The sequence below is a fragment of the Notolepis coatsorum genome, assembly GCF_963971535.1.
Source record: "Notolepis coatsorum genome assembly, contig: SUPER_15_unloc_1, whole genome shotgun sequence".
NCBI classification, from domain to species: Eukaryota; Metazoa; Chordata; class Actinopteri; order Aulopiformes; family Paralepididae; genus Notolepis; species Notolepis coatsorum.
The window spans coordinates 2,686,759-2,714,729 of NW_028174866.1; the positions used below are offsets into that span (position 1 = coordinate 2,686,759).

Here is a 27,971-nt window from a genome sequence, read left to right on the forward strand (position 1 = left end):
CCCGTCCCGTAAAATACGGAATCGTCCCGTAATTGGAAACTAAAAGACGCGTTCCGTATTGAACTGATACGGGACGCGCTTTGTCCCGTATTTTAAGGTTGCCAGTATTGTGAGAGAAATGAGCCAGCCGACCTACAAAAACAGACCAAAAACAAGCAAAATTGTGACAAAGTTACGGAAAATAAACAGACTTGGCAACTCTGGTATGATGGGCATGCGCTCAGCAGCTCACGACCAATGAGAATTTGCGCTTTCACGTTGCTAAAACGTTTATATCAATGATATATAGAGGACATTTTCACACAGTGTCTGTGTAAGTTCAAGGCTAGCAACACAGTACTTTTAATTCATTTTTTAGTTGTGAATAATATCCTCATCTCTGTGTTCTCAGTTGCTCCTAGGTCTGCATCGGCTCATAGGGGCTTATGTGAGCTGTCAGTGGAGCTCAAGCATAATGATAAATAATGTCACACGGGTCCGTAATGGGTTCAGCTCCATGAAGTAGTCATACTTGAATTGCATTAACCTCGTTTCACCGATCCACACACAAGTCGGAGAGGCGTACGTACGGAAACACCGCCGAAAGGCTGAGACGGCGGGTAATGTGGCGAAGGCCAACCTGAGATGATGCAAATCTCTTCGGATGCTTCCCTGCACACAGCAGCAGCTACGGAGTCTATCTCTGTTCCTCTTGGTACTGAGCAGTTAGAGTCCAACGTTGTCTCTGTGCGAGGATTGCATAGTTTGAATATTTCTGACTCGATGGATGAAGGAGGCTTGAAGAAGGCTCCAAGGGAGTCTAATCAAGAAATCAAAGTCGGAGTTCATAAATAAAAAGGAAAACATAATAGCTCACATTGGGGAACTGGAGTACATGGGCCAAAAAAACAAGAACAAAAATAATCTCAGTGGAGAATGGTCTTACTTCAGGCATCAGGACATCATGCAAACAGTAGACTTCAGGTAACGGAGGATATCCGACAGGTGACAGTAAACACTGAACATAGACAATGGACATAGACAATGGACATAGACAATGGACATAGACAATGGACCAGCAGCACAGAGGACCGGGGAGAGGGAACTCACATGAGAACACGAGAACACCTGGGTCGATTACAAATAGAGACACCTGGGAGGGAAACGGACTAACAAAGAACTACAGGAAACAAGACGGGGACTACAACTACAGAACAAGACAAGAAACCAAGAACAAAGCACAGGGGCAAACGAGAATAATACAAATACGAAAACTAAACCAGAAACGGGAGGGGGGAGGGGAGAGAGAGAGAGATTCTGTATGTAGATGTAGTTTGAATGGTTCTAACAGTTTCAATATACTGTATAGTTTGAATATATATAGTTTGAATTTTTAGATAGATTTCTTTTTTAGCTGTTCGAGCCCAGCGCTCCACATTGCTTTCAGTTTAGCTGGTCGTCCGTACTAATACACATTGGCCGTATTAGGGGGTGGGAAACTGATGGGTGGGGATCGGGCGTTGTGGACAGCGACTCCTACAGGTCGGTTGGTGCGCCTGCGCAGTAGAATCAGGAAGTGTCGGGGGCAGCGTGAGCCTCCCACGCGTTACTCCTCGCCACTGAGAGATCGAGCTGCGCAGGTGAAAAGATGCGACTGCTGTTACCTCAAGTACCGGAGGGGACTTGTGCTATGTATGACTTACCTTAATTTTCGCACTATAAGCCGCACCTGACTATAAGCCGCAGCAGCTAAATTGAATGATGTGTACATATATAAGCCGCACTGAACTATAAACCGCAGGTGTTTGAATGTTTAATTACAGTCTTCCCACCAGCATTGGGTCACAATACTGTCGGACAAATAACAAGAATTAACTCATTTACAAGTTGTATTAAGTTTAGCAAATAAGGGAACAGATAAATAACATTTCAATGCAGTCAAAAAAGCAATATTTAGATTTTTACATTTTCGGGTTTGGTCACGTCGAGTCACATATAAGCCGCACCGTTATATAAGCCGCAGGGTCGAAAAATGGGGAGAAAAGGCGCGGCTTATAGTCCGAAAATTACGGTAGTCCACATTGCAGCCGGCTTGTGGGAGGCAAGAAACAGCGTTTGTGACAGGGGAGGGTTGAATTGGATGATACGAAATTGGGATGGGAGAAAAATATAGAAAAATGGGAGAAAAAGTGGATAAAAAAAAAATATTTATCGCTTTTTACTACTGGGCAGTCCAGTAGAGAGAGAGAGAGAGAGAGAGAGAGGAAGAACGGGAGACAGAGTGGGGGAAGACATTCGGCAAATGACGGCGGGTCGGGGAATCGAACCCGGGTCGGCCGTGCCGCGACGCAGCGCCTTACATGGTTCGGCACTTGGGCACCCCTAGTTTGAACGTTTCTAACAGTTTCTCTGGACAGATGACTTTCATACTTTCCTGATGATGTGTTTTGCCGTACAATGTGGCGCAGGGCCACAGCTCATTGGCCACAGCTGTCATTTAATGATAATCACCTGCTATTTGATTGCTATCGCCTGTTGTTTGCCACCAGGATGTCTGCCATGCGGCACTGTTTGAACCTCTTGTTTGGGGGGGTTCACAACTGTGCAAAATGTATCGGCCTACAAGGTGTTTGAAGGGATAAGATGTTTGTATGAGTTTTTGTATAACATGTCCATATACTGTATGTACTGTAGCATGAGGAAATGGAATAGTGCAAGCTTTACCCATGGAACTCACACAGACAGAAACGCATCAAAGTAATGAATACGGTAATATCAATATCTAGACATGGCTATATCTCAGCCATCATCAATGTGGAACACCCTACCCACAGCCGTAAAAAAAAAATGTGAATCCCTACCCACCTTCAAAACCGCTCTCAAAGAACACCTACGGGAAGCTGCAATTCGAAACTGGCCCCGTAAATGTCCAAACTCGCCCCCTCCCGGCCTCCTCCTAATGTACAGTTTCCTCCCCCTCGTATGTATATATTTTCTGTTAGGATCTCTGTTTAACAGTACTGTATATTTGCATATCTTGTATGTCACAAATGTACTGTACTGTATATCTGTATGTTTTGTACAGTATGTCATAAATGTTAGTATGAATTGAAAATGGGGGAACCTGATGTAAACAAGACTAAAGTCTTTCTCTGGTCTGCATCCCCTTAACAATTGTGTGTATTGAGCCGTACTGTATTGTACCCATTCTGCAATCTGTTAATAAAGTTTTCAATCAATCAATCAATCAATCAATCAATCAATCAATCAATCATATTCGTGTTTCCCATAGTCTGTATATGAGCTTATACCCACAGCATTTGTAAAAGGGATATTCTTATATTCACATAGAATATATATTCACATATTAAATGAAATGGACCAAGATAATAAAAAAACACTTCATAAAATGGCCTGCTCAAATCAAGCCATCTGATCGATCATAATAACCATATACCACGGCTATGACGTCTAATTCCTTTGTACAATCCAGTATCGCACACGCATCTGAAAACGAGCCAGCCAGCTAGTGGGGGTAGCGTTACTTATCAAGTGCTAGACCTCCGTGGTAACGTTAGCCCGCCTGGCTGGCGGACGGTGGCTTCGTCTGGGAGGCTCAGAGAGCGCAGTATGGTCATGGAGCTATTCCAACGAGCTAACTAGCTAAATAGCTAGCGTTAGCTGCTACACAACAGTGGAACTACTTTTTCTTGTAACGTTATCAAAAATGACGCTAGTAGAAGAGAGCTTGCAGGAGGGATGGACTAGAAAAGACCAGAGGGATTTATAAATGGTTAGAATAATAACCAATGTGATGCAGGGATGCTATCCTTAGCCTATGCGTAGCAGCCGTTCACTTAGCGATAGCTGTCTCATAAGTTTGTTTCTTTGTTGCCGTGTTATGTTGGTGATTTCATACCTGGTTGCACTGTGTTTTAACGACGCCACGTGCACGCACGCTCCCGCGCATGCGCATCAATGTTCCCTCACGTGCGCACAGAATAAAGACAATGCCTAATTGCCTCTAGGAATGGAATGTAACACATTTCATTCACAAGTTTTGTGTGAATGTATCTGAGGATGTATTTGAACACACCTGACGACCTGCGCTATTGTTATGCAAATGAGCCAGGTGGGTACTTGGCGAGTTGGCGCATCAGTCGAGTGCAGCGCATTCTTGTGTGCACGCACGTGCAAATCCGTGCGTGCGCGTGCTCACAGACCTGGTTGAACGGCGTGCAACCCCGTCCCATGACCAACGCACCACTGGTGTTAGCTAGTCTAAACAGTTAACGTTGGGTCATTGGCTGCTTGGTCTGAATGCGCTCTGAACAGCTCAGAGCCTCAAGACTCTATAGTATTTAGAGCTTGCGATACATTTTACAGTCACCGGGATCATAGAACCAAAGCTCAAATCAAACCTAAGCCCCTGCTATAAACTATTCGCATTAGATAGCCTAAAATAATGGTTGGTGTAGCCAGAGGTAAAAAAATAAAAAATACCACAGGCAAGACAAGGGAGAACTCTGTCCATTTACTTGCATTGAATTTCAATAAAGTCAAGTAAAAGGACTTCTGTCCTGGAGCCATCTCTGTGTCTGTCAAACCAGCAAATAAAGCCAATTAACTGATACCATCTCACCATGCAAACAATACATTTTTAATCCTCTTCAGGTAGAAAATGGTAAATTTTTAAATGTGCACATTAGACTTTTCCTAGAAACGCACAGTATAGTGTTCCTCTGACATGCCAGAGGACAAAATAGTCTAAAAGAAAAACCTTTGCTTGTTATTGCTAGTATTTTATAATGCGAAAAACTCTGCCACCCCCTTATGTTCAGGTTTGACCACGCCTACTGTAGTACAGTCTGTATATCGGGGACGGCATCATCCAGACGATGTGGTCATCAGCTCAACCCTCCTGTGGTAATTACTCCTGTGCTCTCGACTACAGGCTGAGAAAAGGCTCGGTCAGGACCCCGGGCTGTGTGGTGGGCCACGATATCAGGCTCTTGCGGTATAGAATCCAGCTGCTGAAATCTCTTATTGAGTATATCAATTAATAGATGAGTAATGAGTGCAAAATGACACTTTTGTTTTGGCATCAGCAGAAACGGATTTAAATGTTTTAACCCACTCGCCTGTTGGACTCTTATCACACTGAAGCCATGCTAGAGTAGAGGGGAAAACATGCATTTGCATATAGACAGCATTTCCATGTGCACACTCTTATGTTTTGGGACTATTGACCGACTGGACAATGATGATTCTCTGTGAGTGTGGCAATCAAGCTATAGTCTACATCTGAAACAGAGCTGGGCTGTATCTGCTCGTCAAACAAGAGCTTCCTCAAAACAAACTAACTAAATGTATTTTTCCACCAGACCCCTCACATTCCTACATCTTCTCCGTTTTCCTTTTCTTTATTTCAAAGCGCTGGCAAATCCACAATACCTTTTTATATTTGTCATCCTATTCTTTCATTGCCACCATCCTCTAACTCGGTTGTTGTCGTTGTTGTTGTTGTTGTTGTGGACAGTGATGTGATGTGAGACTTTGGCCATCCCAATAAACCATAGTTAATCCTTTCTAAGACTAACACTACAGTACGTGCAGCAGCTAAAGCTCCTCTGAGTCGATGCAACTTGTTTTTCTTGAAATTCCTCCATAGCATTTTTGACAGTAGGTCAAAAAAAGAAGTCTGCTGATTTATTTCGAAACGGTGAAATGGAAGCGGCTTACTAAATCTGTCCAGGCCCGAGGATCGGGGGGGGGGGTGAGGAGAGGATAGTGGTTCCACGGCGCACCGCTCCGGATAGGCTAATGGGTAATGGATGACGTGTCGGTGAGACGGCGAGGCCGGCCGGTGCCAAAGAGCAGGGCCACAGCGTCGGGGGGGCGGACCCACCGAAGTCCCCCCCTCGGCCCCCCGATAGACTGCAGAGTAAGGGCTCCTCCATCAAACCAGAGGCCCGCTTCACTGCACAAGGACTGAGGGGAAGCGTGCACGATGCTACCGTTTCATTCCACACCTAGTCTCTGACCTCAGACCAGCGTCTGTAATGGAAACCATATTTTACCGAACAGGATTTTCAGGGAACAACCCCTTAGATTAGATCCGGTAATGGGAAGTGATGATAAACACGCTGACCTAACGTAATTGCCTTGCAAAACCTCAGGGCTCTGGCTAAGCTATTAAATGCAACCGAGCTACCTATATATCAGCTCAGCAGCTGCACCTCAAGAACGTGTATAATATATAATATACAACCCAGAGGCTTCTCTGTAAACGCTGCTCCTGATGAATCTCTGTTATTTCTCTGCACTGATGGAATTCTTTGTGTTGTTTTTCCTCTTTGTGGAGCACACACACCCCAAGGCATTTCGTGAAGTATGAAAACCACAATGAGAATTATAACCACCTAGAGATAATGATACCTCAACCTAACGTGGTAGGGCAGTAATATCATAACCTTGATTTAGAAATGACGCACTTAAAAGTATTTATCCATTCGTGTTATTTCATTGGTCAGGTGTCGTGTGAGGAAGCATATATCCATTCGTGTTATTTCATTGGTCGGGTGTGAGGAAGCATATATCCATTCGTGTTATTTCATTGGTCGGGTGTGAGGAAGCATATATCCATTTGTGTTATTTCATTGGTCGGGTGTGAGGAAGCATATATCCATTCGTGTTATTTCATTGGTCGGGTGTGAGGAAGCATATATCCATTCGTGTTATTTCATTGGTCGGGTGTGAGGAAGCATATATCCATTCGTGTTATTTCATTGGTCGGGTGTGAGGAAGCATATATCCATTCGTGTTATTTCATTGGTCGGGTGTGAGGAAGCATATATCCATTCGTGGTCAGGTGTGAGGACTGAATGCTCCCTCAAGCGTTGGTAATGTGCCGTAGGGCCTTGGGCTACTGTTGTTTCCATCGCTCATGCACACTCTTCCTTTGTTTTTGTCTTGTTTTTCTAGGATACTCCAAAATCCGGCAGCAGCAGCCGCAATAAGAGGTAAGACCCCCCCTCCCCCCTTATTATTCAAGAGATTGTATACGTAATATATTTACATTTCATATTGGCGAAGGTCCACATTTTTTTTTCTCCACTTTTTCTCCCATTTTCTATATTTTTTTCTCCCATCCCAATTTCGTATCATCCAATTCAACCCTCCCCTGTCACGAACGCTGTTTCTTGCCTCCCACAAGCCGGCTGCAATGTGGACTAAGTCATACATAGCACAAGTCCCCTCCGGTACTTGAGGTGACAGCAGTCGCATCTTTTCACCTGCGCAGCTCGATCTCTCAGTGGCGAGGAGTAACGCGTGGGAGGCTCACGCTGCCCCCGACACTTCCTGATTCCACTGCGCAGGCGCACCAACTGACCTGTAGGAGTCGCTGTCCACAACGCCCGATCCCCACCCATCAGTTTCCCACCCCCTAATACGGCCAATGTGTATTAGTACGGACGACCAGCTAAACTGAAAGCAAATGTGGAGCGCTGGGCTCGAACAGGCGAGCCCAGCGTCTCCAGATTTCGTGGCGAGCGCCTTGCCCACTACGCCACGTAGCTGCCCTGCGAAGGTCCAAATTTTTTTAAATAAAAAAGCCACTCATCCTGATACAAACACAGCAATACTATGATGATGGTTGGTTTTAACGTTAGGGTTATGGTTCATTTAACGTAACAATGTGGTTATAGTCTTGAGCAGCCCCATCTCACTTGTGTGTTGTGAGTAAACCATCCTCATAGTATTGCTGTGTTTGTATCAGGGTGGGTGGCTTGGTCTAGTGGTGTGCGCACTCGCCCCCCACCACAAGCATTTACATTTTACATTTAGTCATTTAGTCATTTAGCTGACGCTTTTATCCAAAGCGACTTACAAGTTAGTAAGGTTAGTTAGGGTTAGATATTTTTTTTTATTTTAAGTGCGTCTTTAGTCGACGGCGAAAGATTGGATGGGTTTCGGCTGTCCTAACCGGGGTGGACAGTTCATTCCACCATTGTGGGGCAAGGACTGAGAAAAGGCGGCTTCTCCTTGATGACCCTCCCGGAGCTCGGATAGGAGTGGGTCTGAGACGGCCAGAAGATGCAGAGCGTAGGGGTCATTATGAGTTAGACTGTCGATCGCGCTGTTTTACATCGTTTTTTTTGGGCTTTCGCCAATACAAAGCGTATTTATATTACGTGTACAATACATAAATATATTACGTATGGAGCTATGACATAACATACATCATCTACCATTATCCTGTGGTTGATAAGTACTTTATTTACGTATTTTAAGCGAGGTCGGGCTGCCCCTCCCTACTTCCCATTTCCCCAGGTAGAAGGTTGCCTGATTGGATGAGCGTGCTGCTCGTTGAGACATGCTCACATGCTGTGCTCTAGTGGGACATCTAGTGGCTCAATGTTATATTTGTGAACACAAGCTACTCATAAAGCCAGAAGTTAAAATCTAACTTACCTTAACAAAAACAAACGTTATTCGGCATCAGGTGCTCCATAGACAATGAATGCAAGACTGATTTTTATACTCGAATGATCTTTATTCTACGGTAGTGTTTTTACTTGAAACTGAACATGTATCTGTTTCACACAGAACATCCCCCTTGGTCTCAGTGTCACCTTTACTATCGCACCCAATTCATTCTCCCTGGAGCAGCTTCAGACTTTTGGACCGTAGGAATAACATTCATGCATTTTTAAATTGGGTGTAGTTCCCCTTTTTAATGTAGAATGCATTGGTGGGAAGTGAACATGGACATCCAACTGTGTAAGTCTGTAAATTTGAATATTTATATTAATCTATTAATTTCCCAACAATGCTATGAACTGTTTAATTGCAATCGCATGCTGTTGACTGAACGAGTCTTGCACACCTCGTGCAGTCCTAACATGGATCCAGATGAATCCAATCAAAGTAAACCATGAAAGCATAAATATAAACTTTTATGAGGCATCAAACCTGTGCTTAATGAATTGGAATCTAATCAAATGATTATTGGATGCACACTTGCGAGTGGGTTTCACCCGCTCTCGCGTTACAAATGTATTACGTGACGGAATGGAGAGCGGAAGGAAACAGCTTCAGTTTTTAATCATCACAGCCACTTTGCTTTGAAACGGTCACATGTACAAAACACTCGCTGTCCTTTTGTTTTTTGGTTAGGATTCATGCTTGAATACTCCTCTCCTCTTCATAATTCAAAGTCACATTTGTACTCTTTGCCTGGAGAGGAGTGACAGCAGCCTCCCTCCCATCGGCTGACTGTACGCCAGCAGGGCTCGGACATTTTGTTCAGACCATCAGTCTGCTAGCTGGCAGGCGGGGGGGAAATGAGAGCTGATTTACTTTGAAGGGTTTGAGCTTTTAATTTGGTGCATACACTCCGTCACGCTGACCGGGGGTCAGGAGTCTAATGCGAGGGTGGGAGGGGCGGGGGGGGGGCTGGGGGGGGGGGGGGCGGGTGGGGGGGGGGGGGGGGAGACAACTATTTCCCCTTGGGGGCTACGTGAGAAATCCAGATTGTTCTTGAGGTTTGTCAAGTTTTAACCTATAATTCTATCATTATAATGCCAATCAAATTTCAAATCTAATTTATTTGTAAAGCCCGCAGTCACACGTTAATGTGCCCATGGGCTGGGCAAGTCTTCTTTAAACAAGCTGAGAAGAAACATCACAATAAATCAAGAACAATAAAAAGAAAACCATCATGAAATCCAAAACAACACCCCCAGACGTACTGTACCCCAGCGAAGGTAAGGACAAACTCACTAAATACCTATCAATAGGAAAAAAGCACCACAGGCAATGGGTGGAGAATAAAACAGGCAAAATAGTTGGTATGTACGTGTAATAAAACACAAATATGTACATGCAATAGCAACTGGGGTACATAAGATTTTTTTTTTTTTTAAATGTCTGTTTTATCAATGACACAACCCAATCTGTATTCCTGTTTGTATCTTTTAACAAGAGAACTGACCTTAACGAGTACATTAGTTGTTACAATGAAGTATTTTAGATTACAGCAAGATGCCCACGATACTAATTACAATCCCTGGGTAGATTTTACTAATTTACTCAGTGGGAGGAATGAAGTCTCCGATGGGCTAGAAGTAATGAAGTCAGGCAGACGGGGGCAGCACAGACAGCCCTGTGACCATGGAACCTCGTGAAGACAAACACCAAGAGGACTGGGGTTCAGGGGAGGCTTATTAAGGCATATGAACTGCACCCCACCTTTGCATTATCCACCCTTGACAGATTAGAAGAAGAAGTCTTTATTTGTCATGCAGATGTTTAACACACACACACATGCGATGGGCGACCCACAGGAACACACACACATGCACCGAGTCGCTGATGAAATGTTCTCTGCACCTCCCATCCCGTCATCCTTCCCCCCCAAGGGCAGCCGGGAGCAGACGAGGGCTGCAGCGTGAGCCGCGCCCCGGGGACCAAGCCGAGTGCTCCTGTCCATCTTCGTCAGGGACGCTACAGCGTTGGCGATCTGTTCTGCATGTTTTTCCATTGGGTTTATCTTATCGGGAGGGGAAACCCTTGCGAGCACTGGGGGGGGAACATGCATTATGAAACGGACTGTCATTCTTCATCACATGGACATGGCAGATGGATCAAAAAGATGCGACCGCTTTAAAAGCAACGGCGATGGTGGAGAGTCAGGCGCTAAACCGAGGTCCTGACTGAATTTGGTCGTTAAAGAACCCAGGACGCCTCTATTGTAAAGAGTAGGGGGTTCCCCGGAGTTCCTGGCCAAATTCCCAATCAGGTCTCTGACATCAATGCCACCTAATCATCCCTCCCCCTTAATTGGCTATCAATCCCCGTCTCCTGAGCCGTTCAGTCATTGTGTAGTGTGATGTGTGCCTGGTGCCAGTGTATGGTAGTCAGTGTGTAGTGTGATGTGTGCCTGGTGCCAGTGTATGGTAGTCAGTGTGTAGTGTGATGTGTGCCTGGTGCCAGTGTATGGTAGTCGGTGTGTAGTGTGATGTGTGCCTGGTGCCAGTGTATGGTAGTCAGTGTGTAGTGTGATGTGTGCCTGGTGCCAGTGTATGGTAGTCATTGTGTAGTGTGATGTGTGCCTGGTGCCAGTGTATGGTAGTCAGTGTGTAGTGTGATGTGTGCCTGGTGCCAGTGTATGGTAGTCAGTGTGTAGTGTGATGTGTGCCTGGTGCCAGTGTATGGTAGTCATTGTGTAGTGTGATGTGTGCCTGGTGCCAGTGTATGGTAGTCAGTGTGTAGTGTGATGTGTGCCTGGTGCCAGTGTATGGTAGTCGGTGTGTAGTGTGATGTGTGCCTGGTGCCAGTGTATGGTAGTCAGTGTGTAGTGTGATGTGTGCCTGGTGCCAGTGTATGGTAGTCATTGTGTAGTGTGATGTGTGCCTGGTGCCAGTGTATGGTAGTCAGTGTGTAGTGTGATGTGTGCCTGGTGCCAGTGTATGGTGGTCAGTGTGTAGTGTGATGTGTGTCTGGTGCCAGTGTATGGTAGTCAGTGTGTAGTATGATGTGTGCCTGGTGCCAGTGTATGGTAGTCAGTGTGTAGTGTGATGTGTGCCTGGTGCCAGTGTATGGTAGTCAGTGTGTAGTGTGATGTGTGCCTGGTGCCAGTGTATGGTAGTCAGTGTGTAGTGTGATGTGTGCCTGGTGCCAGTGTATGGTAGTCAGTGTGTAGTGTGATGTGTGCCTGGTGCCAGTGTATGGTAGTCAGTGTGTAGTGTGATGTGTGTCTGGTGCCAGTGTATGGTAGTCGGTGTGTAGTGTGATGTGTGCCTGGTGCCAGTGTATGGTAGTCAGTGTGTAGTGTGATGTGTGCCTGGTGCCAGTGTATGGTAGTCATTGTGTAGTGTGATGTGTGCCTGGTGCCAGTGTATGGTAGTCAGTGTGTAGTGTGATGTGTGCCTGGTGCCAGTGTATGGTAGTCAGTGTGTAGTGTGATGTGTGCCTGGTGCCAGTGTATGGTAGTCATTGTGTAGTGTGATGTGTGCCTGGTGCCAGTGTATGGTAGTCAGTGTGTAGTGTGATGTGTGCCTGGTGCCAGTGTATGGTAGTCGGTGTGTAGTGTGATGTGTGCCTGGTGCCAGTGTATGGTAGTCAGTGTGTAGTGTGATGTGTGCCTGGTGCCAGTGTATGGTAGTCATTGTGTAGTGTGATGTGTGCCTGGTGCCAGTGTATGGTAGTCAGTGTGTAGTGTGATGTGTGCCTGGTGCCAGTGTATGGTGGTCAGTGTGTAGTGTGATGTGTGTCTGGTGCCAGTGTATGGTAGTCAGTGTGTAGTATGATGTGTGCCTGGTGCCAGTGTATGGTAGTCAGTGTGTAGTGTGATGTGTGCCTGGTGCCAGTGTATGGTAGTCAGTGTGTAGTGTGATGTGTGCCTGGTGCCAGTGTATGGTAGTCAGTGTGTAGTGTGATGTGTGCCTGGTGCCAGTGTATGGTAGTCAGTGTGTAGTGTGATGTGTGCCTGGTGCCAGTGTATGGTAGTCAGTGTGTAGTGTGATGTGTGTCTGGTGCCAGTGTATGGTAGTCAGTGTGTAGTGTGATGTGTGCCTGGTGCCAGTGTATGGTAGTCAGTGTGTAGTGTGATGTGTGCCTGGTGCCAGTGTATGGTAGTCAGTGTGTAGTGTGATGTGTGCCTGGTGCCAGTGTGTGGTAGTCATTGTGTAGTGTGATGTGTGCCTGGTGCCTGGTGCCAGTGTATGGTAGTCAGTGTGTAGTGTGATGTGTGCCTGGTGCCAGTGTGTATGGTAGTCGGTGTGTAGTGTGATGTGTGCCTGGTGCCAGTGTATGGTAGTCGGTGTGTAGTGTGATGTGTGCCTGGTGCCTGGTGCCAGTGTATGGTAGTCAGTGTGTAGTGTGATGTGTGCCGGGTGCCAGTGTATGGTAGTCTAGTCAGTGTGTAGTGTGATGTGTGCCTGGTGCCAGTGTATGGTAGTCAGTGTGTAGTGTGATGTGTGCCTGGTGCCAGTGTATGGTAGTCAGTGTGTAGTGTGATGTGTGCCTGGTGCCAGTGTATGGTAGTCAGTGTGTAGTGTGATGTGTGCCTGGTGCCAGTGTATGGTAGTCAGTGTGTAGTGTGATGTGTGCCTGGTGCCAGTGTATGGTAGTCAGTGTGTAGTGTGATGTGTGCCTGGTGCCAGTGTATGGTAGTCAGTGTGTAGTGTGATGTGTGCCTGGTGCCAGTGTATGGTAGTCAGTGTGTAGTGTGATGTGTGCCTGGTGCCAGTGTATGGTAGTCAGTGTGTAGTGTGATGTGTGCCTGGTGCCAGTGTATGGTAGTCAGTGTGTAGTGTGATGTGTGCCTGGTGCCAGTGTATGGTAGTCAGTGTGTAGTGTGATGTGTGTCTGGTGCCAGTGTATGGTAGTCAGTGTGTAGTGTGATGTGTGCCTGGTGCCTGGTGCCAGTGTATGGTAGTCAGTGTGTAGTGTGATGTGTGCCGGGTGCCAGTGTATGGTAGTCTAGTCAGTGTGTAGTGTGATGTGTGCCTGGTGCCAGTGTATGGTAGTGTGATGTGTGCCTGGTGCCAGTGTATGGTAGTCAGTGTGATGTGTGCCTGGTGCCAGTGTATGGCAGCCATTGAGCCTGCATAGCCCAAGGTTGGGTGCTACACAGTGGTGGTGAAGGAGCCAATTTCCACCCTACATTGTGGGGAGCGCTTTGAGTGTCTAGAAAAGCGCTATATAAATGTAATGATCATTCATTCATAGCCTGTTTAGTCCAGCTATGGCTGGCTGTGTGTCTATCCATGATCTGTCCTCTCCGGTCGAGCTTTCGCTGCTGCAAAAGCCTCCACAATGGGCTCGTTCCCACCGCCTCCGGCCAAGTCTAGCAGCGTACCTCACCTGGACATGGTACAGTAGCTGCATATACGCTCCTCTACATAGGACGTTAGTTGAATGCAGCCACGCTGCTGGACTTGGCCGGAGTCAGTAGAAATGGGCCATCACTCTTGTGGTGCCTGAAGGTGTAGATTAGAGGTGTCGCCTCCAGATGTTTACAGATTGCCTCTTTAACGTTAGCAGGTTCCTCATTAGCATTGGGTTTAAATCCAAATGGTCCGGCATCATTGTCTAACGTGTCGTGTCGTCTAGATTAGGGCTGGGCGATATGGCCAAAAATGATATTGCGATATAACGATATCGATAACAATATCATATCACTCGATATTCGATATGATCGCTATTGTTATAAGTACCTGTATAAAAAAATATATATATATTATAATCTTTTTATTTTTTTAAACAACAGATGTATGTTTATTTTGCAGCAATTCTTTGTCGTTGCCGCCATCTTTAGTGTTACATCCCCTCACACTCCAGTTCTCGGGCTGCAGCTGGTTTAAAAGCTAAAGTAAACCGGCTTCTCTGCTGGCTGTGGCTCCAGGGAAGTTGAACAGTTCTGGCTCTGCTAGTTTATTTACTATCTTTTGGCGCTTTTTTGGTGGACAAACCACCGCACATGTGCACCGTGACTGGAGTCTAGTTCTGCTAGCACACATAGCCTACCCTGTACAGACGGTTTCAAACTGTATTTTAAATTAGAAAGCAAACAAAATAAATGGACAAGAGAAAAAGAAATCTCAATTTGGTCAGTATTGTCATTTGGACAAGCAAAGACATTACTTTAAGTTGCAGGCAAGAAAGACAAGTCTGTCCACTGCCTCTGTTTTTTTTTTTTTTTTTTTTTTACTTTATTTTTTAGCGTTTATCGCTTTTTCTGGTCAAGCATGACCGACAGAAACAGGTTGAATGGGATGAAGAGTAGGGGAAGACACTCTGAGAAAATACGGCGGGTCCGGGAATCGAACTTGTGTACCCCAGATCCGTGACGAGCACGGTTGTCCCCGACGCCGAAAATAGCGCCGAGATACGCGGTGAGCTACGGGAGCTCGCCCCACTGCCTCTGGTTTTAAAACTGCCCTGTTGCAGGTCACAACATTTTATTTACATTTTTTTTATATATATTTTTTCCGATATCGATTATTAACACTTTGAATGCCACGAGGTGGCGCCAGAGGTATCGCTTCAATGCCACCATCGGCGCCAATGTTACGCTTAATATCGCCTAATCTATGTTTTAAATTATGGCTATGTGTCTAATCTGCCCGTCGCTTATCAAAGAATCCTTTTCCAGTCAGTGCTGTCAAGGCAGATTGGTTTTTATCGCTTCATTTCCGTTTGAGAGCATTTTGAAAAGCATCCGTTTTGAGGTAAAAAACTGTTCATTCTAGACCATTCTATGATAATCGTCTTTTACTGGAATATTCCAGAACGTTGATATTCGTCAGCCTATTTATGAATCGTTTTCAAATAAACGCTAGATGATCAATATTATACGTGCACGCAAGCACATTCGAGCCGCGCACGGATAATCGCCGTGTTCATTTCCTCTTGGCCTTTTTCAGTGAAACCGAAAGAGCCCATTTCACATAACAGCTTATATCTTCATCAAAATTAGTCTGATTATCCTAACACTGATAACATAGATTCCTTACCTGACATCAGATGGTATCCAACTGGTATATTCCAATTCCTGATCACCATTCGAAAAAATCGATAAGTGTATGGATCCAACGTGTGTACAGCACAGTACATGATTCCGCGGGGCTGAGAGGCTCCAGAATGAACTGTGGTAACCCCGGCTGCATCAGTGGACTGGAAAATGTGGAGTACAGGATTTTTTTCCCCATCCATTTTCATTGAGTCCATTCCAAAATCCCTTATGTCATCTGGGAGACGATAGGGGGCGCTTTTTTCCACATCTGATCGCCGGCGGTGCTCGGGTATACTCGGGTAGGCTCGTGTGATGCAATATTATGATTTCAGATCGCTAAAAAAATAAAAAATTCAGAGAAATCTCGTGAGTGGCTTTCAACATAACTATCGGAAACCCGAGATATCTCGTGTGTGGCAGTGAAAGTGTTAAAATATATCGCGATAATTATCGTTCTATCGCCCAGCCCTAGTCTAGATCCCTATTTCTCTCCAAGTGAAGTGAAATTGACTCTGCTACTCTGTGCTGTTATTCTGCTGTTCTCGTGGACGAAGCAGACACTTTCAGTTTATAATGTTGTCTGACTACGTTTTATTTATATGAAGGGGAAAAAAGCATAATGACGATGGGGGCAGTGGGCACGTACTTGGTGTAGCGCCTGAACACCGGTAACACCGGTAACACCAGCCACCACGGCACCCCTCCTCGGCAGGTGCTGCTGTGACTTCCAATCAATTTCAAACGTCACTCGCATCCAATTCACGTCGATGTCGGCATTTCATTTAAAAATAAAATCCAATTTAGATCGTTTCATTAGATTTTCTATAACATAATATACCGGTATTGTCGTTTATGTTACAGAGATCCCGCTCTGGCAGAGGCTAATTTCTCAAGCTTAAGATACTGGTGTCATAATATGAAACTCGAGGTCTTGAGGAATCCACAGGTACCCTGTCATGCTGTGGGCTTCTGCTCCAACGGTGAGATATGCGGAGCTAATGCGGAGCTAATGATGCTAATGATGGAGCATCGCCGTCGGTTGTGTGATAGTAAAGGGCTAACCTTCTGTATTGTCACAGTGAAAGGGTTAACCGGCTGTCGTGTGGCAGTGAAAGGGTTAAGGAACCACTGGTTTATTACCTTTCCATTATGCACACTTTCCAGAATGGGTACAAACATCACAACTCTTGCCCAGTGTCGATCTTGCGATATAACCATTATTAACACATAGTAGTTCTTCTAAGTGAGAAAAGTGCACATTTCTTATTTTGGTCACCATTTGCGCGCAGCATGGCACAATGGCCCCCACATTGTAAAGCGATCCCACCGGCCAAGTTCACCAGCTGACACAATCTGGCCTTGTAATTATGGCTGCTGCTCCGATTGGCCGGCCTGGCCACAGTTGGATGCTCCAGAGTTCTGGAGCAAAGTGGCTGCCAGGTGGACAACACAAGATGGCTGCTTGAACAGGCATGGGCACACAGTGTGTGTGTGTGTGTGTGTGTGTGTCTCTTTCTCTCTCTCTGGATTTTGTGCCTTTGAAGTGCTCGACAAAGCCGACTTAGTACCCCCCCCCCCCCCCCCCCTTTTCCCCACATTCTTATCGTCATTGACTCATTGTGGGGTTATGATAATCGCATGGGTTTAGTATATTATGCGTTTTTAATTTCCAAGGTACGAGGCTGTTCCCCCTGTCGCCTCAGACAGCCACCGTTCTCCCGGGCGGGCAGAGGGACTGTGTGGTGTTCCAGCTGGCTCTCCTCTCCTCCTGGCTCTGCCTCCTCATGGTGGTCACCTGCTGGGACCCCCCCCCCCCCAGAGGAGATCAGTGGTCCAGCCTCCCTCCCTCGCTCGCTCTCTCTCTCTCTCTCCCTCTCCCAGACCTCTCTCTCGCTCTCTCCCTCTCCCAGACCTCTCTCTCGCTCGCTCGCTGTGGGAGGCTAATGGAACGCTGTGGGCTGTTTAGTCGCCACGAGGACGTGTCAGTTTAGACCGGGCTTCTAACAGGTGTTGAGCAACCTGGTGTGTGTTGTGTGTGTGTGTGTGTGTGTGTGTGTCCTTGTGTTACGTCAGTGTTAGGCATGTAGTGGTTTAAGAGGTCAGTGAATGCATGCAAGTCAATGAAAGGCATGACACACACACACATAGAGACAATGTGATGCTGTCCATGTAGGCCTCCCACCGTAAGCTGAGAGCTACACCGTTGTTCGTGGATCACATGTTCCAACATGTGCCAGAGGCGTGTCGTGGCAGATTGTTTGTCCACAGTGTCTGTGTGTACTTGTTGTGTGGCGCGGTGCGTGCCGCTGTGAAGGAGGCATGGCGGCCTTGGAGTGCCACGGTGGAGCGAGACAAGTGAAATGCACTTTATCAGGCGATGCGTAGGCGGAGAGGACCGTGTCTCTATGGAAAGCAGCGGGCACTGCAGCGACACTTGGATCTGAAGAAAAGGAGCGAGTGAAAAGAAGCGTCGGGTTTAGTAAATGTCAAGCTACGAGGGGGAAGGACGTGGCATTATTACTGCCTGTACTGTGTGTGTGTGTGAGGAGTGACGGAGCTCGAGCAAAGCTCAGCTGAAGGAAACATATAACTCGGAGGGATTCATCGTTTTTTAACTATTTATACATCATGGGGTACATTGTTATTTTTTCATTTTTGTGACGGAGTGTACAGTATGCACCACATTTTTCATATTCTAAAATTCTGCTCTACAAAGTCATATACTGATGCCCTGCACAGGGGGTCCGCTTTCTGTAAATTAGTTTTACCCTCCTCTCTCTCTCTTTTTATCAGTATACAGTATCTGTCATACAGGAAGTGGATAAGAACCAGAGCTCAGGTGGCGCGACGTGGAATGTTCTCTCCCGTCCATTACGGTGGCCTGTGCCCGTCGTGTCTGATTCAACAACTGATGCCTCCTCATGCAGACGGACCTCTCAAGACACTGAAGCCTAGAGGCTGCCCAGCAGTGTGACGTCTAGGGAGAGTGATCCGGCTTCTGCCCAGTAATGTGACGTCTAGGGAGAGAGATCCGGCTTCTGCCCAGTAATGTGATGTCTAGGGAGAGAGATCCGGCTTCTGCCCAGTAATGTGACGTCTAGGGAGAGTGATCCGGCTTCTGCCCAGTAATGTGATGTCTAGGGAGAGAGATCCGGCTTCTGCCCAGTAATGTGATGTCTAGGGAGAGTGATCAGGTCGTCCAGTAATGTGATGTCTAGGGAGAGTGATCCGGCTTCTGCCCAGTAATGTGATGTCTAGGGAGAGTGATCAGGCCGTCCAGTAATGTGATGTCTAGGGAGAGTGATCAGGCCGGCGTGATCCGCTTTGAGTAAAAAGATAAATGAGCAGGGAGGAACACGGAGCCCTGCAGCTGCTTGTTCCAAGTCTTCCAACGGAGATAATTGAACCTGTGCGCCGAAGAAGCTCCATAACTCCATTTTGAAACGCGTTGGACAGCCCATGTGTTTGCAGTTGTAGCGGCAATCCGTGTCACTTGGTGAGTGTTACTACTGTGATGTATATCACAAGCAAAATACCCTCTAACTATGAACGAACACGACACTCTTAAAGCCCCCGTGAAGCGGCTCGCAGAACGCTATTTGATTCTACATATTTAGGTGTTTTCCTGTAAAAACAGGAAGCTAGGGATGGACTTGTCGATATTGATTGGCATTTATAGTAGCCAATAGTGCTGAATGTGCATTACGGTCGACCCATTAGCTAGCAAGCTAATGTTTGCAACATAGGTTAGCAACATTAGTAACGTTAGCTAGCAAGCTAATGTTAGCAACATAGGTTAGCAAACATTAGTAACGTTAGCTAGCAAGCTAACATTGAACATGTGTTCAATTTAGTTAAAGAGGCAGAGTGCTAGCTCGGTTACAATGTGCTGTAAATATTCTAGAAAGATACTCATCAACCTTTTTCTTTTTCTTTGTTTGGAAATGACAAACATCTATTGTGATTTCATGGGGCCTTATTTGTACATGTTTGAAAATAATATTGTTACTCTGGATACTTAAAACATAGTTATATGGTTATAAGGAGATGTGTTTCATGTGAATAGTGTCTCTCCTGCAGCTCCAGGGTGAGCGGGCGATATGGTTGATGCTCAGGGCTGTAAAAAGTACCCAGACATTATACTTAAGTGAAAGTATGGGTACCGGTCTCAAAATTGTACTCAAGTAAAAGTCAGAGTATCTGGCTAATAACACACTTGAGTAAAAGTAAACACTTTTTTTATTCCGGGGCAATGAAATGTTCCGTTTCGTCCTCTTCATCACTCATACTATCGTTTGTGGCCGTCTTCTGTAGCTCGTCACTCTGACCGTCTATTCTTCTGATAGCAGGTGTTTAATCAAAGATCCCCACTTTATAGTCTTTCACAAGGACCAATCAGCATGGGTATGGGGTAGGGCTGGGCGATATAACGATAATTATAATTATCGCGATATATTTTAATAATCGATATCGGGGAAAAAATAGCGATATTTTTTTTTGTGACCTGCAGGGCAGTTTTAAAACCAGAGGCAGTGGACAGACTTGTCTTTCTTGCCTGCAACTTAAAGTAATGGCTTTGCTTGTCCAAATGACAATACTGACCAAATTGAGATTTATTTTTCTCTTGTCCATTTATTTTGTTTGCTTTCTAATTTAAAATACAGTTTGAAACCGTCTGTACACAGTAGGCTATGTGTGCTAGCAGAACTAGTCTCCAGTCGCGAGTCACGGTGCACATGTGCGGTGGTTTGTCCACCAAAAAAGCGCCAAAAGATAGAAAATAAACGAGCAGAGCCAGAACTGTTCAACTCCCCTGGAGCCACAGCCAGCAGAGAAGCCGGTTTACTTTCGCTTTCAAACCAGCTGCAGCCTGAGAACTGGAGTGTGAGGGGATGTAACACTAAAGATGGCGGCAACGACAAAGAATTGCTGCAAAATAAACATACATCTGTTGTTTAAAAAAAGAAAAAAAATTAAAATTATATATATATATATATATATATATATATATATATATATATATATATATATATATATATTTTTTTTTTTTATACTTATAACAATATCGATAATATCGAATATCGAGTGATATGATATTGTTATTGATATCGTTATATCGCAATATCATTTTTGGCCATATCGCCCAGCCCTAGTATGGGGTTCATTTTCCATTGATTGGGATTTGATTGGCTGTTTTTAAATAAAGTGCAGCCACAGGATTAATAATGTTAACGTTAGTTCGGCCAGAGAAACAAATATACTAATTAAAATGGTTGGACCTGCGAGATTTGTACTTTGTACTTTGTAGGTCTGCATTTTAAATGTAAGGAGTAAAAAGTATGTTATTTTTCTCTGAAATGTAATTGAGTAAAAGTACAAGTATACAAACCTAATAATACTTGAGTAAAGTACAAATCCCCCAAAACAGTACTTAAGTATTGTAACGAAGTACAATTGTTAATGCTGCACACTAGTTGCATGCCAAGACACTTGCTGACCTTGTTCCCTTGGCCCAACTAGGACAATTTGTAATTAATGACATGTTAGATTATTCCAGCCGCTACATGTCTGAGGTCAAATGTAATTCGTTTCTCATAAAAAAAAGTTTACTTTTGATAGGGCTTTTGCATACAGCAATTGGAGTATGAAGAGAGTCGCACAAAGTTGTTTATGACAATATTAACATCCGCTGTGTTCAGGCAATCGTCTGGTCATACGATTAGAGTTTCATTATGTGGGTATGAATCATACTTTCAAATGACTTTGGCGTTACTTAGTGATGCACCGATGTGAAAATTGTGGCCGATAACCGATATTAATATTGCTGTTCTGGCCGATACCGATATTTACCAATGTCGATATCTCTGTATAGAAAACACTTTTTTATGATAATCAAAATAAGAGCTATTTTCCAAAACGCATTTTTTTTTTTTTTTTTTTTTGCTTTTTTATATATATACTTTTGTAACTTATTTTCAGAAATGACTGATATTTTGAAACTATTTAAGGCCAAAACATGTGTATATTTTTTTATATCGGCCCTATCTTGATATCGGACCGATACGATGTGAAAAAAAACGGCCATATCGGCCGATATATCGCGCATCACATTGCATTATTGGACGGTTTGAATGTCAGACGCCGTTCCCTCGCGAATCAGACTTTCTCAGCCAATCTTTTATTAATATAACTTGCTTATGAAATGATGGGAACATTTAGTGCACTCGTTCCTATCGGAGGTCATTCTGGTTGCTGGATTTGAGACAAATGGATTATACTGTGTATACGTATGCATATTAGATAATAAAGTGTAAATATTCAATTCAACTTTGACGTGATTTAAGATTCTTTGGCCACCTATTTGATTCCTCTTTATGTTTTGACCTGACCTGACCCCGCCAGGACCGTCGTCCTTTGAAACTGTTTGGAATAGAGTCGGCACTTTAAAAATAAAAATACTGAATATACAAAAAGGAAGCCGATTGGTCCCAACAAGCACATGACTTGAAGCCTGGCTACATGGGTTCTCGCGTGATCTCGTGAACTAACCGTGCTGCCGTGCAAGGTTAATGTTGACCATGGATTTTGATTGATTTCCTTACTTTTTCAATACTTTTTTTAAGTTCCTATTCCAATTTTACAGATCCAATTCCCACATTCCCATTGTCCCATTACAATGATTGACAGCCCTATTTACTGTGTGCTCAGCTCCACAGGGGCGGGCTCTGAGGAGGAGGCCGGTGGGAACGCCAGACAGCGACACAACCGTCACGGCAGAGACGCCGCCCCCGTGGCCCCCGGCGGTCTGGAGAGGAGGCTGGACGAGCTGGAGAAGGTAACGGTACTCCCGCCAGAGACGTGTCCTGTAACTCATCATCACCTGAGCTACACGGAGCGCGGCATTGGCCGATTATATCCTTAGGAGACCGGCAGATCTTGCAGTGAACGAATAGGGATAGCGCCAGTGTAAAGGTCCCGCCCACTTTAGGAGACTGTTGCTTTGAATGCGTGATCTTTTGTTATCTACCATCTCTCCTTCTACTGCCCCTCTGGGGTTCGGGGTGGGCTCCATCACTCACACCTGCTGTCAGCCCCCCCTCTCCCTATCGGCCCCATAAGTCTCAAAACGTTCCCCTTTTTATGAGCTCCTCGTTTTTGGCGAGGCCTGTGTGATGGTCCTCCAGAGTGCCCCGTGATGGGTCTCCAGACGGCTATAAACGAGCTTCCATCGACAGGGGCGGCTTGGTCTGAAGAGAGTGGAGTCCCACCGCGGGGGCGTGGCCGCAGCACCGGTCACATGGTCTGAAGAGGGTGGAGTCTCCTCATCTCGTCTCCTCATCTCCTCTCCTCATCGCCTCTCCTCTCCTCGTCTCCTCGTCTCTTCTCGTCTCCTATCATCCCGTCTCTTCTCGTCTCCTCTCTTCTCCTCTCCTCCTCTCCTCTCCTCTCTTCTCGTCTCCTCTCTTCTCGTCTCTTCTCGTCTCCTCTCTCCTCTCTTCTCCTCTCTTCTCGTCTCCTCTCTCCTCCTCTCCTCTCCTCTCCTCTCCTCTCCTCTCCTCTCCTCTCCTCTCCTCTCCTCTCCTCTCCTCTCCTCTCTTCTCATCTCGTCTCCTCTCCTCTCCTCTCTTCTCGTCTCCTCTCTCCTCTCATCTCGTCTCATCTCTTCTCCTCTCCTCTCTTCTTGTCTCCTCTCCTCTCTTATCCTCTCTTCTCCTCTCTTCTCCTCTCCTCTCTTCTCGTCTCCTCTCTTCTCGTCTCCTCTCCTCTCATCTCGTCTCCTCTCTTCTCCTCTCCTCTCCTCTCCTCTCTTCCCCTCTCCTCTCCTCTCCTCTCCTCTCCTCTCCTCTCCTCTCCTCTCCTCTCCTCTCCTCTCCTCTCCTCTCCTCTCTTCTCATCTCCTCTCTTCTCTTCTCTTCTCTTCTCCTCTCTTCTCATCTCCTCTCTTCTCCTCTCCTCTCGTCTACTCTCCTTTCCTCTCTTCTCATCTCCTCTCTTCTCTTCTCCTCTCTTCTCTTCTCCTCTCTTCTCCTCTCCTCTCCTCTCCCCTCCTCTCGTCCCCTCTCCTCTCTCCTCCTCATCTTATCTCCTCTCCTCCTCTCTTCTCGTCTCCTCTCTTCTCCTCTCTTCTCATCTCGTCTCCTCTCCCCTCCTCTCTCCTCCTCTCTTCTTGTCTCATCTCGTCTCCTCTCCTCTTCTCTTCTCGTCTCCTCTCTTCTTCTCTCTTCTCGTCTCCTCTTCTCCTCTCTTCTCTTCTCGTCTCCTCTCTCCTCTCCTCCTCTCTTCTCCCCTCCTCTCTCCTCCTCTCTTCTCGTCTCCTCTCCTCTCTCCTCCTCTCTTCTTGTCTCATCTCGTCTCCTCTCCTTTTCTCTTCTCTTCTCCTCTCTTCTTCTCTCTTCTCGTCTCCTCTCTCCTCCTCTCTCTTCTCCTCCTCTCTTCTCCCCTCCTCTCTCCTCCTCTCTTCTCGTCTCCTCTCTCCTCTCCTCCTCTCTTCTCCCCTCCTCTCTCCTCTCCTCTCTTCTCGTCTCCTCTCTTCTCGTCTCCTCTCCTCTCATCTCGTCTCCTCTCTTCTCCTCTCCTCTCCTCTCCTCTCTTCCCCTCTCCTCTCCTCTCCTCTCCTCTCCTCTCCTCTCCTCTCCTCTCCTCTCCTCTCCTCTCCTCTCCTCTCCTCTCCTCTCCTCTCCTCTCCTCTCCTCTCCTCTCTTCTCATCTCCTCTCTTCTCTTCTCTTCTCTTCTCCTCTCTTCTCATCTCCTCTCTTCTCCTCTCCTCTCGTCTACTCTCCTTTCCTCTCTTCTCCTCTCTTCTCTTCTCCTCTCTTCTCCTCTCCTCTCCTCTCCCCTCCTCTCGTCCCCTCTCCTCTCTCCTCCTCATCTTATCTCCTCTCCTCCTCTCTTCTCGTCTCCTCTCTTCTCCTCTCTTCTCATCTCGTCTCCTCTCCCCTCCTCTCTCCTCCTCTCTTCTTGTCTCATCTCGTCTCCTCTCCTCTTCTCTTCTCGTCTCCTCTCTTCTTCTCTCTTCTCGTCTCCTCTTCTCCTCTCTTCTCTTCTCGTCTCCTCTCTCCTCTCCTCCTCTCTTCTCCCCTCCTCTCTCCTCCTCTCTTCTCGTCTCCTCTCCTCTCTCCTCCTCTCTTCTTGTCTCATCTCGTCTCCTCTCCTTTTCTCTTCTCTTCTCCTCTCTTCTTCTCTCTTCTCGTCTCCTCTCTCCTCCTCTCTCTTCTCCTCCTCTCTTCTCCCCTCCTCTCTCCTCCTCTCTTCTCGTCTCCTCTCTCCTCTCCTCCTCTCTTCTCCCCTCCTCTCTCCTCTCTTCTCGTCTCCTCTCCTCTCTCCTCCTCTCTTGTCTCATCTCGTCTCCTCTCCTCCTCTCTTCTCGTCTCCTCTCTTCTTCTCTCTTCTCGTCTCCTCTCTCCTCCTCTCTTCTCGTCTCCTCTCTTCTCTTCTCGTCTCCTCTCTCCTCTCCTCTTATCTTCTCGTCTCCTCTCTCCTCTCCTCGTCTCTTCTCCCCTCCTCTCTCCTCCTCTCTTCTCCCCTCCTCTCTCCTCCTCTCTTCTCCCCTCCTCTCTCCTCCTCTCCTCTCTTCTCGTCTCCTCTCCTCTCTCCTCCTCTCTTCTTGTCTCATCTCGTCTACTCTCCTCTTCTCTTCTCGTCTCCTCTCTTCTTCTCTCTTCTCGTCTCCTCTCTCCTCCTCTCTCCTCTCCTCCTCTCTTCTCCCCTCATCTCTCCTCCTCTCTTCTCGTCTCCTCTCTCCTCTCCTCCTCTCCCCTCCTCTCTCCTCCTCTCTTCTCGTCTCGTCTCCTCTCTCCTCCTCTCTTCTTGTCTCATCTCGTCTCCTCTCCTCTTCTCGTCTCCTCTCTCCTCCTCTCTTCTCGTCTCCTCTCTTCTCTTCTCGTCTCCTCTCTCCTCTCCTCTTCTCTTCTCGTCTCCTCTCTCCTCCTCTCTTCTCGTCTCATCTCTTCTCTTCTCGTCTCCTCTCTCCTCTCCTCTTCTCTTCTCGTCTCCTCTCTCCTCCTCTCTTCTCGTCTCCTCTCTTCTCTTCTCGTCTCCTCTCTCCTCTCCTCCTCTCTTCTCGTCTCCTCTCTCCTCCTCTCTTCTCGTCTCATCTCGTCGCCTCTCGTCTCTTCTCGTCTCATCTCGTCTCCTCTCCTCTCATCTCCTCTCTTCTCGTCTCCTCTCCTCTCATCTCCTCTCTTCTCGTCTCCTCTCTCCTCCTCTCTTCTCGTCTCCTCTCTTCTCTTCTCGTCTCCTCTCTCCTCTCCTCCTCTCTTCTCGTCTCCTCTCCTCTCTTCTCGTCTCCTTTCTCCCCTCTTCTCTTCTCGTCTCCTCTCTCCTCGTCTCATCTCTCCTCTCCTCTCTTCTCGTCTCCTCTCCTCTCTTCTCTTCTCGTCTCCTCATCTTGTCTCTTCTCGTCTCCTCATCTCGTCTCCTCGTCTCTTCTCGTCTCCTCTCCTCTCTTCTCTTCTCGTCTCCTCTCTTCTCGTCTCCTCCTCTCTTCTCGTCTCCTCTCCTCTCTTCTCTTCTCGTCTCCTCTCTCCTCTCTCCTCCTCTCTTCTCGTCTCCTCTCCTCTCTTCTCTTCTCGTCTCTTCTCTCTTCTCGTCTCCTCTCTCCTCGTCTCCTCTCCTCTCCTCTCGTCTCTTCTCCTCTCCTCCTCTCTTCTCGTCTCCTCTCCTCTCCTCTCCTCTCCTCTCTCCTCGTCTCTTCCCGTCTCCTCCTCTCTTCTCGTCTCCTCTCCTCTCTTCTCTTCTCGTCTCGTCTCCTCTCCTCTCTCCTCGTCTCTTCTCGTCTCCTCTCCTCTCCTCTCCTCTCCTCTCTCCTCTCCTCTCCTCTCTCCTCGTCTCTTCCCGTCTCCTCTCTCCTCTTCTCTTCTCGTCTCCTCCTCTCTTCTCGTCTCCTCTCCTCTCTTCTCTTCTCGTCTCCTCTCCTCTCCTCTCTCCTCTCCTCTCCTCTCCTCTCTTCTCGTCTCCTCTCCTCTCTCCTCTCCTCTCCTCTCCTCTCTCCTCGTCTCTTCTCGTCTCCTCCTCTCTTCTCGTCTCCTCTCCTCTCTTCTCTTCTCGTCTCCTCTCCTCTCATCTCCTCTCTCCTCGTCTCATCTCTCCTCTCCTCTCTTCTCTTCTCGTCTCCTCTCCTCTCATCTCCTCTCTCCTCGTCTCTTCTCGTCTCCTCTCTCCTCTCCTCTCTCCTCCTCTCTTCTCGTCTCCTCTCCTCTCTTCTCTTCTCCTCTCCTCTCCTCTCCTCTCCTCTCCTCTCCTCTCTCCTCGTCTCTTCTCGTCTCCTCTCTCCTCTCCTCTCCTCTCTCCTCTCCTCTCCTCTCCTCTCTCCTCGTCTCTTCTCTTCTCCTCTCCTCTCCTCTCTCCTCCTCTCTTCTCGTCTCCTCTCCTCTCTTCTCTTCTCCTCTCGTCTCCTCTCTCCTCTCCTCTCCTCTCCTCTCTCCTCTCCTCTCCTCTCTCCTCTCCTCTCCTCTCCTCTCTCCTCGTCTCTTCTCGTCTCCTCTCTTCTCGTCTCCTCTCTCCTCTCCTCTCTCCTCTCCTCTCCTCTCTCCTCTCCTCTCCTCTCTCCTCGTCTCTTCTCATCTCTTCTCTTCTCCTCTCCTCTCCTCTCCTCTCTTCTCGTCTCCTCCTCTCTTCTCGTCTCCTCTCCTCTCTTCTCTCCTCCTCTCCTCTCCTCTCCTCTCCTCTCTTCTCTTCTCGTCTCCTCTCCTCTCCTCTCTTCTCTTCTCGTCTCCTCTCCTCTCCTCTCCTCTCTTCTCTTCTCGTCTCCTCTCCTCTCCTCTCCTCTCCTCTCCTCTCCTCTCCTCTCTTCTCTTCTCGTCTCCTCTCCTCTCCTCTCTCCTCGTCTCCTCCTCTCTCCTCTCTTCTCTTCTCGTCTCCTCTCCTCTCCTCTCCTCTCCTCTCCTCTCCTCTCCTCTCCTCTCCTCTCCTCTCCTCTCCTCTCCTCTCTTCTCTCCTCGTCTCCTCGTCTCTTCTCATCTCTTCTCGTCTCGTCTTCTCATCTTGTCTCTTTTCGTTTCCTCTCCTCCTCTCCTCTCTTCTCCTCCCCTCTCCTCTCCTCTCCTCTCCTCTCATCTCATCTCGTCTCTTTTCGTTTCCTCTCCTCCTCTCCTCTCTTCTCCTCCCCTCTCCTCTCTTCTCCTCTCCTCTCCTTTCCTCTCCTCCCCTCTCCTCTCTTCTCCTCTCCTCTCCTTTCCTCTCCTCTCCTCTCCTCTCCTCTCCTCTCCTCTCCTCTCGTCTCTTCTCCTCTCCTCTCCTTTCCTCTCCTCTCCTCTCCTCTCCTCTCCTCTCCTCTCCTCTCCTCTCCTCTCGTCTCTTCTCGTCTCCTCTTCTCCTCATCTCCTCTCCTCATCTCCTCGTCTCCTCTCGTCTCGTCTCGTCTCCTCTCTTCTCGTCTCCTCATCTTGTCTCTTCTTGTCTCGTCTCCTCTCTTCTCGTCTCCTCCTCTCTCCTCCTCTCTTCTCGTCTCCTCTCCTCTCTTCTCGTCTC

General features: G+C 47.0%; 1 protein-coding gene across 1 annotated transcript in view; it reads left to right on the top strand.

Annotated features, from left to right (window-relative positions):
• Positions 1-5,809: 5,809 nt before the first annotated feature.
• Positions 5,810-27,971, top strand: part of pawr (PRKC, apoptosis, WT1, regulator) — a gene marked incomplete at its 5' end in the record, with an annotated part of 53,889 nt that continues 31,727 nt past the window's right edge. The window contains 3 exons of the mRNA XM_084338446.1: positions 5,810-5,824; positions 6,964-7,001; positions 22,211-22,337. Of these exons, the coding sequence (XP_084194572.1) occupies positions 5,810-5,824; positions 6,964-7,001; positions 22,211-22,337 (180 nt within the window). The remainder of the gene's footprint in view (positions 5,825-6,963; positions 7,002-22,210; positions 22,338-27,971) is intronic.